This window comes from Chrysochloris asiatica, unplaced genomic scaffold (assembly GCF_000296735.1).
Source record: "Chrysochloris asiatica unplaced genomic scaffold, ChrAsi1.0 scaffold00110, whole genome shotgun sequence".
Classification (NCBI taxonomy): Eukaryota; Metazoa; Chordata; class Mammalia; order Afrosoricida; family Chrysochloridae; genus Chrysochloris; species Chrysochloris asiatica.
Window position 1 is genome coordinate 8,227,999 of NW_006408628.1, and position 12,384 is coordinate 8,240,382.

General features: G+C 43.8%; 1 protein-coding gene across 1 annotated transcript in view; it reads left to right on the forward strand.

Moving 5' to 3' along the window:
* Positions 1–3,115: 3,115 nt before the first annotated feature.
* The window catches only part of ARPC2 (actin related protein 2/3 complex, subunit 2, 34kDa), a 37,638-nt gene continuing 28,369 nt past the window's right edge, over positions 3,116–12,384 (forward strand). Inside the window, exons 1-2 of the mRNA XM_006867801.1 lie at positions 3,116–3,155; positions 3,364–3,445. Coding sequence (XP_006867863.1) covers positions 3,372–3,445 — 74 coding nt within the window. The 5' untranslated portion in view covers positions 3,116–3,155; positions 3,364–3,371. The remainder of the gene's footprint in view (positions 3,156–3,363; positions 3,446–12,384) is intronic.

The following is a 12,384-nucleotide window of genomic DNA, read 5'->3' on the forward strand; positions in this document are numbered from 1 at the left end:
TCTGCGATATGCAGATGATACAACCTTGCTTGCTGAAAGCAAAGAGGACTTAAAATACTGAGAAGATCAATGACCATAGTGCTCAGTATGGGTTGCACCTCAATGTAAAGAAAACAAAAATCCTCACCAATGGACCGTTAAACAACATTCTTATCAACGGAGAAAAGATTGAAGTTGTCAAAGACTTCATTTTGTTCAGATCACTGTCAACACTCATGGAAACAGCAGTTAAGAAATCAAATGACGTATTTCAATAGGCAAATCTGCTGCACTAAACCTCTTTAAATTATTCAAAAGCAAAGATGTCAGTTTGAGGACTAAGGTGCACTTGACCCAAGTCATAGTATTTTCAATAACCTCATATATATGTGAGAGCTGGACTGTGAATAAGGAAGACTGTAGAAAAATCGATACATTTGAGTTACGGTGTTGGAATAGAACATTAAAAGTACCATGGACTGTGTTGAAAGAAGTACAAACAAAATGCTCCTTGGAAGCCAGGATGGCCCGACTTCGTCTCTCAGACTTGAAACACATTATCAAAAGGGACCCGTCCCTGGAGAAGGACATCATGCTTAGTAAAGTGGAGGTTCAACCAAAAAGAGGAAGACCCCAAATGAGATGGATTTGCACAGTGTCAACAGCACTGGCTTCAAGTGTAGCAAGATTGTGAGGCTGGCACAGGACCGGGTAGTGTTTCCTTCTGTTGTGCATAGGGTCGCTATGAGTCAGTACCAACTTGATGGCACCTAACAACAACAACAACTTGTGCATAGAATAGTGAAGGATCCTCTTTACCTATTCTGCTACTCGCTGTCTGTTTACTGGTACATTTAATCCTTAGGCATTCAGTGTAATTTTGATAGGTATGAACTGATTGCTGTCATTTTACTGTATGGTTTTTTGTGGTGTTGCTGATTTATTTGTTCCACATAGTTTTCTGTGCTGAGTCAATTTTGTGAGCTTTTTTACCATTTTCATTTCTGTGCTTTATTGTTTACTAAATCTTTCTAATTTTCCTCTTTTTTATTTTAATGTGAAGGTATGTGGATTTTTTTTTTTTTGAGGTTACCCTGTAATTTATTCATCTTTCCCCCTTTAGAACAATCTGTTTTATCTTGAAATCTATTTGACTTCCTCACCATTTGGCATTCCTGTTTCTACACTATTCCCTCTTTCTGCTTGGTAGTTGTTGTTGTCAGGTGCCATCGAGTCGGAACCGACTCATAGCGACCCCATGCACAGCAGAACGAAACAATGTCCGATCCTGTCACTGCTTGGTAGTTGACTTCATTATAAATTGATATATTTGGTTCCTATTTTCAGTCTTGTAGCTGTGTTTTACTTTAAAGACTTCAATACTTGGATTGAGTGCTGGGTAGTGTTATCCTGTATGTTAATCTCAGGTTGTCATCTGCTTTTGTTGGTTTTCAGTCCAAAGAATATCCTTCAGTGTGTTTTGTAAGTTGGTCTGGTTATTACAAATTCTTGTAATTTCTATTTATCTGGAAATGTCCTAATTTCACCATTATATTGGAGAGACAGCTTTGTTGGGTAGATGATTCTTGGTTGACCATTCTTTTCCTTCAGAGTTTTGTATATATCATTCTATTGCCTTCTTGCCAGCATAGTTTATGCTAGTTTTTTTCTTATTATTCTTCTTTCTGCATTATATGTTTCACTGTGGTTTTCTGGTTTGTTAGTTTTCCTTCTCTATTGTTGGAATGTTTTTTTCTTATTTTTGGTTCTCCTTTGTAGGTAACTTTTCATTTTTCCCAAATGACTCGGGATTCTTTCATCGTCTTTCATTTTGTAGAGTTTGATTATATATCTTGGTGATTTCCTTTTAGACTATCCTGTTTCCGGCTTATTCAACTTCTCTCGTTTTTAATGATATTAGAGAAGTTTTCTTCCAACAACTAAAAACTCCCCTTCAATGGGGTACTTTTTGTGAACCCTCAAGAAGTACTGGACGATTTAGATCATGTTTGGTAAGGTGGAAGGTCAGAGAAAAAGAGGACCACCCCCAGCGAGATAGATGCGCAAAGTGGCAGCATCGATGTGCGCAAGCGTGGCAACAATTGTGAGGTTGGCCCAGGACCCCACAGTTTCGTTCTGTCGTGCAGGTAAAGTCTCTATGAGTCGGTACCGACTCAATGGCACCTAACACAACAACAACATTCCTTTAATAAAGCTTTAATTTTAACAGACTCGAGTGGTTGTTTTGTTTTGTTTTGTTTCGTTTTTAAGCTGTCTGTTTCCTTTACCTGACTATAAGGTTCTAGAGTCCTGGTGTGGTGCTTTAGGGTGAAGCCTGAACTGTAAAGTCGGTTTGAACTGCAAGGTCGGCGGTTCAACCTCACCAGCCGTTCCTTGGAAACGCTGCTGTTGTTGTTAAGTGTGGTCCAGTCGGTTCCAATCTACAGTGACCCTGCATAGGGTTTTCCAGGATGATGAGTTGGAAACGCCGACCTTGCAGTTCAAACGGCTTTGCAATCTGGCGCATTAACCCACAGAGCCACACCAGAAACCCTATACAGGGTCGTTATAAGTCAGAACCGACTCGACAACACTTAACAGCAACAACAAACTTCTAGAGGGAAGGACCGCATCTATTTTTTTCACCACTGTATTATCTGCACAGAGATGAAGCCTAGTAAGTATCTGTTGAAAAATGAATGTTCGATGGTGCCACTGGGCAGACATTAGCTTGGAATGAGGAAGGGACACCAAGAACCAACAGGTGCCGAGAGCAAAGACGCCGGCTGAGCGAGATATCTGAAAAATCAAGGCTGGAAGGGTGGAGCAGATCCTCTGGGACCAGGCGGAGGGCGGCTTAGGATAGTGAGGGAGCCCTCAGGGAATGACAGCTGTGAGGAGGATAGACTTAGTGGCTGGAAGTTAGGATCCTCTGTGGGAAACTGGAGGCGGGGCGGCGACATCACGCATGCGTAAGGTTGGTATCCAGGACTCTGCGTGCGCGTGCACTTGGGACGGAGCGGAAATGAGGCCTCGGGGCCGCGCGTCCGGACGGCGAGCGGAAGTGGGTGTGAGAGCGGAAGTGGCCGGCTAGAGCCGGGGGCTGGGCGGGGACCGGGCTTGTCGGTGAGGCGGCGGCGGCGGCTCGGCAGGCGGGTTCAGGCTTCGGGGGCCAGGTCGGTTGGGTGGCGGGTGTCTCCTCAGTGAGTGCGTACGCGGGCCAACGCGCGGGCCTTCCCCTTACCCCATCCCTCACCCCCTTTCCCCTCACCTACTACCCCACCTAGCCCCCCTCGTCAGGGGGCAACAGGGCCGCTCCCTCCGTCCTTCCCTTCCTTACCCACCCTCACCCGCCCTCATTTCTCCTTCCCCTGCCCGGGGCAGCCGCCGCCATGATCCTGCTGGAGGTGAACAACCGCATCATCGAGGAGACGCTCGCGCTCAAGTTCGAGAACGCGGCCGCCGGGTGAGCGCGCGCCGGGGACGGGGGTGAGGGGCGGGGGGCAGGCAGCGGAGGCAGAGCTGACCCCTGCCAATCCCCAGTACCATTCAAGATCCCCACCCCTCGAGAAGAGAGATGGGGGGCCGCCCTGGTGAGGGAGACGTGGGAGGCGATTGGGTGCGGTGGGGTGAGGGCCAGAGATGCGTGGGGCGAGGCTGAGGGATGCGGAAGCAGAGAGTGGACAGGAGTGCGCGTGCCTCAGGGAGACCTGTAGGGCATAAGGGCAGTTTAGGTCTGAACTGGCTGGAAGATGCCTTTGAGCCCTGGAGCGAGGAGGGACCCTCTTCCCCCTAGTCCCCGTCATTGTTCTGAACCCGGAGAGAACCCATTTGTTTGGATGGAGTTTGCAGGGGTTTCCAGGGTTGGAGAAGAGAAGAAAATGTAGGCCTAGATCACCACCAGCATTCCTGCACCCTCCCTACTCTCCGTCCTGAAGAAGGAGCAAGAGGGAAAACTGAAAGCTTTGGCTTCCTCCCCACTGGTTCCACTCCCCACTCAGAACCAGTCTTGCAACCGGAAAAGCGTGATCTTATAGTCCCCCCCCCCCCCACTACATTTCTCAAGCAAAGCTGACAGCCCCTCCATCCACACCCCTTCCTTATCTGTCTTCCGAGGTTCTAATGCTCCTTCCGCATCCACTAGCCTTTATCTGGTAGTTCTTTTAAATTCTCTCTGGCCTGAGATTTCTTCTGTGATGATCCTAGCCCAGTGACACCCTAAAGATTGCCTCTAAGGTCTCTAAAGTCATTAGCTAACCCTCCCATTGTTCTTTTTAAAGATGGACTTGGAAGATTTTTCCAAGGCAGTCTTCTCAGTTACCCCCAAGAATCAGTAGACGATAGCAGCCCCTCCCGCAGAGCTGCACTGTTTTTTCAATATAATTTTTTAAACATGAGGTCAACGGATTGGCTTTATCTGCAATTCCCCATTTGTGAGGATGGGACTTCACATCTTGCAGTTGAGGAACTAAATGCAAACTATCTCAGATGAACTGGGAAGTAGTACGAAAAGTAGATGCTTGGAGATCCACAAAGGTGGGGGGGGGGAGAGGCTTGGCAGAAGGGAAATTCTAAGTGATGAGAAGGAACTTGTGGCTTGAAGGCAGTTTCAAAAATTCAAAAAAAAAAAAAAAAGGTTATTCTAGCCCACTGCTTAAATTGACTATATTATACTGTATTTACTATCTTTCTTATTTTAAACCCACAGATTTTATCTGTAAGACAAAAGTAATACATGTAGTGAGCAGGACTGTTTCCTGGCCGGGCTGCAGCTGCTTATATTTTAGGCTAACTTGCTGCTTCTCATCAGTCTCTCATGCCATTTCCTCTGCATTTTAAAGAATTCAAGTGAAGCGGCCCAAGGTCTTATTTGGGTAATTGCTGTGTACTATTTTTGAGTAGTGGAGCACACAGGAGGAAGTTAGCTAGCTAACTTCTGCATTTTCCCAGCCTATCTTAATGCAGTCACAAGTCTAGCCTAGCAAGGAATGAGACCTGGGTGGTTCTGAGCAGATCTACAAGATAATCATCTGTGTCTTTTCAGGTAGAGGCATGCTTTGGTTGTCAGAGTTCTGTTCACATCTATTTGTGTACTAATAACTCGTGATTCCTAAATGTGGCTCACTGTTGGAACTTTTTGCTCTTTTTATCTTCAGCAAGTGACTCTTAGAAAGAGCAGCTAACTATTTAAGAGAGGCCAAAGCAGGCCCTCAGAGTCCTAGTGTGGCACTGTGGGTTAATGCGTCAGACTGCAAGGTCGATGGCTCAAGCTCACCAGCTGCTCCTTGGAAACCCTGTACAGACTCACTATGGGTCGGAATCAACTCAACAGCACTTAACAACAACAAGTCGGGATGGCATAAGTTAGAACAGATACGCATTGTGCTGGTGTTCCATATTGGGTGTGGGTAGTGAGCTGGGGCTTTTATTCTGACCCATCTCCCCCTTTGACAGGTGCATAAAAGGACTATAAAGCATACCCTGCTAAAAAACACTTGGAAAATATTTTAAAAACAAGTCAGTTCTGACTCATAGAGACCCTGTGTAGGGTTTCCAAGGAGCGACTGGTAGCTTTGAACTGCCGACCTTTTAGTTCAAACTGACCTTGCTGTCCAGTGCTTATCCTCCAGCACCACACTGGGAATGCAAACAGAACTCCCAGCAGAAGCCTGCTTCCAAGCTAAGTGTGAGTTTCCAGGCATACCAGTCAAGTGAGGCAGTCATGAAACAGTTAAATATTTATTATAGCGCTTACCTGTGCCAGAACTTCCAGCAGAGGATGTCTAGTTAATCATAAACATTTATGTGATTCTACCAGACTCAAAGGAGCCCTAGTAACACAGTGGTTAAGCGTGTGACTGCTAACCAAAAGGTCGGCAGTTTGGAACCCATCATTTGTCCCATGGGAGAAAGATACGGCCATCTATTTTCAGAAAGATTACACCTTGGGAAACCCCTATGGGACTCTTCTACCCTGCCCTATACGGTTGCTATGAGTCAAAATTGATTCAACAGCAACCGGTTTGGTTTTGGGGTTTTACCAGCACGAGATGGGGGTGGGGAGGGGGATTAGAGGAGGAAGTCTCCGAGAGTAAAACTAAGCGGTGAGATGGGAGATAGAGAAAAGCAATGAAAAAAATAGCTTGAAGGAGAAATTCCGAGAGTTTGAAAGGCATTGCCAGTGGGATCCTGTTGGGAGAGGTCAGCTCCACCCTGCTTTACACTGCTCAGAGCAAACCATTTGGGGAAAGAAAGCAAGCAAGCTTGGCTCAGCAGCCTTTTCTAGAAGGCTCCTCCAGCTCTGGACTGTCCAATACAATAGCCACTAGCTACATGTGGCTATTTGAATTTACACAAAAATAATTTAAATGAAAGAAATTAAAAATGAAGTTCCTCAGTCCCACTAGCCATATTTCTAGGGCTCGGTTCCCATACATAGATAATGTATAAGACAGCAAGTGTAGAACATTTCCATTATTGCTTAGAGTGATTTCTGTTGAACAACACTGGACTGTGAGGTGCTGTCGAGTCAGTTCTGATTCATAGCCACCCTGTACAGTGTTTCCAAGGAACGGCCTTATCCTACCGCACCACACCAGAACTCTACAACACTAGTCTAGCTGCTGAAAATGTAGCATGAGATCGTCATAAATATAATTCTGTGGTATATAATTCAGAATGCAGTTGCATTAATTTTCCTTTTGGGGGTGATATTTTTTTTAATAATGTCTCTCATCATCCTGCTCTGATCTTCCTGCCTGTGACATCTTATTAAAAGTCTCAGTTTCCTTTTGGTAAAACAACTCTGTCATCCAACTGTTTAAGTGAATACATTTTAAAATCATGATAACCTTTTAATTTGGAGACAGTTCAGGCAGTGTTAAGATTCATTCCAAACAAATCGCGTTTTGTTTTTTTCTGCCACACAACTAGGAGAGATCCATATTATCTCACAAAATGATAATTTAGTTAATAAATTGTCTTTCCAACAGCCTTCAACCTAAGAAGATGTGACTAATGAAAAAACTGTATGCAAACCTGCAAGTAACCCCATGCTCAAGTCTTTATCAACAGCAGTGCCTTTTCATTTAGGAATTCTTAACTAGGCCCCAATTAAAGCAGAAGTAATATGGCAAATTAATTGAATTCTTTTGTAACTGTTTACACACCAGGAACCTTTTCAGCCTCAGAAGCTAGGCCTATCAATGTAGCTAGAGGCTGGAGTTCCAAATTGAGGAAATGCTGTCAGATGAAAATTGCTGTTGGTTTTAAGTGCGTACTGGCTCCTTGCCACTGCCTGTGCAGATTGTGGGGAACTGTGGTTCAGTGAGGGGGAGTGAAGCTCAGTAAGCAAGCAGTGCCAGTTGGGGTGGGCGAAGACTGTGGGAGGAGAAATTTGAGAAAGGAATAAATTAAATCTTGCTGATACCCTGTTCCCGTTCCCAAAAATACTGCATATGTCCTCAGAGAGACAGTCTGGTTTGAAGTGATTTGGAATTAGGACATTTTTAAAAGTATTTAGAAGTGGCCGACTTGCTACAATCTGGTTGATCTTTTTACAGATGGTTGTAGTTACATACTGCTGGCCTGCTTGAGACCACTTTGGGCATAAAGCTGTCACCAGACTGATAACTACTCCGTAAGGGTGGAGGTCTATAAATGTAGTGATCTTTGTTTATCCAACATCATCATGTAGAGAGAGAGACATTGTTTTCCTCAAGTAGTGAATGAAACCAGATAGAAAGATTCTTGATTTCTTGAGGAGCTTTTCACTTTTCTGACATTGTATGAATCAGCTTTTAGTTCTCTTTGTTCTCCCTCTTTTGAGATGTGGCTTGGAAGAACGCAGGACCACCTGTTATCTAATAGGCCCTTTTGTATACTTGCTCGGGAAGGATGGTGGGAGCTTTGTAGAGGAGTTATAGGAAAGTGATCAGCTATTTATATCTTGTTGTTGTTGTTGTTAAGTGCTGTCAAGTTGATGCTGACCCATAGGGAACCTATATAGGGTTTCCAAGGAGCAGCTGGTGAGCATGAACCACTGACCTTGCAGTTCAAATAACTTTGCAGTCTGACGCATTAGCCCACAGCGCCACACCAGGACTCCATTTATATCTTGAGAATTGGATAATTTCTCTAATCCTGCTCATGAAAAGGGTAACTGGAAGTGGGATAAATGCCCAAATAGGTAGTTGGATCCTTGGATGCATTCAAGAATAAAAACTCCAGAATCCTTTATTGACTATTAGTGACATTCCAGAAGCTTCCTTAGACGTAAAGGAGGGAAGATCATTTTTTTCTCAAAGATGTTAAGGATAGCTCTTGATAACCATCTGAATAAATTGAACGCATCTGAAAGAATAAGCCATTAATAGGTTTTAGTGTCTTGGTCTGTCCAGTCAGTAACCTTAAGGACTTAACTCAGCTGACTTGTTCTGAGATTCCAGACATTACAACAGTCTGACAACAATTAAGAGGTTCTGTTTCTACTTGTACTACTAACCAGTTCCTGATTCTGGAAGTTAGAACAATCCCAAACCTCTCTCGACTACAGCTTCAAATTCTGGTCTCCTCTCACTCCACCTAGGAAAAGAAATACTCATTGATCACTTCTATGAACCGTGCATTGTGCTACCTGGTTTAACATGGTTTTAGTTCTTTTCAAAATGTACACAGCTCCCATTTACTATTGAAGAAATTACAGCCTCTTGAGGCTCAAGGAGGGAGTAAACCTTTGAGTTGTTAGGTGCTATCAAGTTAATTGTGACTCATAACAACCCCAGGTGACAAGGAACTATCACATAGGCTGTAATGTGGTATGCCATGCTGTAGGATCAGCACTGGGTTGCAAACCACAGGGTCAGCAGCTCAAACCTACCAGCTACTCCTCAGAAACCCTATACAGAGTTGCTGTTAGTCAGAACCAACTTGATGGCACCTAACAGTAACAACAGTCTTTACAGAAGCATGTCACCAGGTCTTTCTGTGGCAGAGCCCCTGGGTGAGTCTGAACCAAAAACCTTTACAACCTTTTGGTTCGAAGCTGAACTCTTTGCACCACCAGGGCTCCTTATTTATTGAGTATGTGACTCCTACGGTGGCGCTGTAGAATCAGCACTGGACTGCGAACCACAAGATCAGCAGTTCAAACCCACCCGCTGTTCCTCAAAAGGTAACCATGAGTCGGTACCAACTTGACAGCACTTCACAACAGTATGATCTGGTGTCCTAGTGTAGTGCTGTAAGATAAACATTGAACTACTAACCACAAGATCTGTGCTTCAAACGCACCAGCCATTCCTCTGAAACCCTATACAAGGTCGCTATGAGCACTTCACAACAACTATGTGATCTGGTGTGATCAGCCCTGATCTAATGTAATTAATTAACCTATGTGTTGTAAATCCCCATTTCTGTAATGCTAATGAGAGGAGCACTACTGGTCCTGTAAGATAAAGCACTAGACTGCTGGACCTCAAGGTCAGTTTGAACCACAAAGTTGGTGGTTCAAACCCCCCAGCCACTCTGCAGAAACCCTATACAGGGCTGCTATGAGTCAGGACCAACTACATGGCACTTAATAACAACAAGCTAATCACAAGGTGTGCAGTTCATACCCACCATCCCCTCCAAAGGGGAAAGATGAGACTTTCTGCTTCCATAAAGATTTATAGCTTAAGAAACCTTATAAAGCAGGGTCACTCTGAGTTGAACCTAACTCTAAAGCTCCTAACAACGTTAATTACTGTTCTAGGCACTCTTTGCTGGCAGTTCCTGACCTCGTTTATGATAAGGCATCCCCAGAACCTGACCCTGTATGTGCATGGCACGTTGGGATAAGTGGTCTAGCCAGAGACCCTGCCGTAACACTGCCCTAAAGGCTAATGGTGTCATCTCAGCATACTTGTAATCTGCTCAAATTTCATTGGTTCAAAAACGCTGCATATACAAGGGGAGATCAGAAACTTTATGGGAAAATTACATTATCTTTTTATTCCATCTTTCCCCAACTTTTTAAAGGCTCCCCCCCTCCCCATATGATCTTACGTAGTATTCACAACAGCCTCCTATGTTTTTATCTTCATTTTACAGAAGCATAATTTGAAGTCCAGCAACATTTGAATAAGCTTGCCTGTGCTTACAAAGCCAGTAAATGAGAGAACTTGAGTTCCAACAGTCAACTCTAAAGTCTAAAGGACTTGTGTATTTTTTCCTGTGATTAAATTGCCCCATATCTGAAATTTTATCAGATGATAGAACAGTAAATAATTTAGTCATTTCTATTTGAGTCCAAATGGTACACTTTCCCCCAGATTAGTCTTACTCCTCCCTATCTTGGAGAGTTTAAATCACAAAAGTAAATTGCAAACACTTTGTCTTGGAATTGAGAAATTCTGTGTGGTAAATTTCAAACCCAGGACTTCAGTACTCCTTGTTGAGGCACCAAGTTCTCTAACTCCCAGCTGACTTCTAATGAGATCCCCTTTGGCCTAATGCTCTCCTCAGCAACATTCCTCTGCAACCTTTTGTGCTGCCACAAATTGTGCACTAAAATATTAATGGTAGTGATTCGACAAATATTCCTAAGGTAGCAAGCCACTTAGTATTGATCTTAGCGACTTCTCTTACTGAGAATATGTGCTCAGGAACTATGTGGTCTAGAGAAATCCAGAATTTCAGACACTCAGAATGTTTATAGCCTAGAATCCTAAGGTTATTTGTTGTTGTTTTTTTCACAGATCTGTTGATGAAGTGGGAGAGTGGGAAGCTCAGTCTTTTCATTAGTTGAATTAAAGCCTAGTAGTTTATAAAACAAGGAGCTCTGGTAGCACAGTGGTTACGTGTCAGCCTGCTAACCTCAAGTTCAGCAGTTCGAAACTGCCACAACAGAAAGATGAGGCTTTCTGCTCCCATAAAGATTGACAGCCTCAGAAACCCACCCAATACAGGGTCGTTGTGAGTTGGAACTGACTCCATGGCACACTACCACTACTACCACTACCACCACTACCACCAGTGTAAACAAACAAGACTGCATACTGAATTATGGAATGTAGGTGACCTTTGGAAGCCTCTACCTTGTTGCTAAGGCAGAGCCAGACTTTTCCAGGAAAATGTACTCTAGTGTTCCCTCCCTTGTGCACCTCAATATTTTCATTCAAATGGGCTGTAGGTGAACATGTCTATTTCTGTGCTCTTGTTTTTTAGAGATAAAGAATGATTGGGGGTCACTCATTGCTTTGTCTCCTGAGTACAACTTCAAAATGACAGCTCAGAAGCTATTTAAATTTTCAACCCAGTTACTTTCAGTGTATTCTGAATTCACTCCCCCCTATAAACTCACTATTTCCATTCTTAGAGCCATCCGTAGTGTTTTTCCTTAGTTACATCTGGATGGCTTTGAAGAAGTGGGGTGGAACTTTATGTGTGATTGATATAGGTTGATTTTTCAGTAGCATTAACATAGTGGGAGCACAGTGGCTGCTCCCTACAGTAAGCATTGGACTATGAACAACAAGGTCCACAGTCTGAGCCCGCTCCATGGGAGAAAGATGAGGCTTTCTACTCCTGTGAAGATAAAACACCTCGGAAACCCTGTACAGGGTTTGCTATGAATTGGAACCAACTCAATAGCACTTAACAACACAGTATGGTGCTGTAGGATAAGCACTGGGACAGCAAGGCCAGTTTGAATCTCAGGGTTGGCAGTTCAGAGTTACCAGCTTCTCCTCAGAAACTCTAAATAGCCATAAATCGTGTTATGTATTTTTATCTGCTAGCCTATAAAACAAAGTAGAATCAATTAAGTTATAGGTAGCTAGAGTGTCTTTTTTTGTTTCCTACCAATGGGCTCTAAAGGAACTCTGATGGTACTGTAGGGTAAACACTGGACTGCTGACTGCAAAGTTGACAGTTCAGACCCAACAGCCATTCCAATGCAGGAGAAAGGTGAGACTTTCTGACAAGATTTACAGCCTCCGAAACCCTGTACAGTGTTACTCAAAACCAACTCGATAGCAATGGATTTGGAATCTTGGAGTGGGCTCTGAGGAGAAGGAACAGCATGTAAATACACTTTTCCCTGGAGACAAACTGTGATGTATGCAGCTAGGTTGCGTGTCTTGCCTTCCAGGTAATAACTAGGCAGAAGTTAACCAGTAGAAGCTCATGGACCCGGTTAAGCTGGGAGTTGCACAGAAAGTATTAGGTACTTGTTGTCTTCCAGGATAAGTTCCCTCAGGTCTGTTGTCTTGTTTTCTCTTCAGCAGTTGTATGAGGTAGGATCACTTGTACTCACCCATTTTATAAATGATGTTGTTAAGTGCCATCAAGTTGGTTCTGACCCATAGCAACCCTGTATAGGGTTTCCGAGAAGTGACTGGTGAGCTTGAACTGCCAACCTTG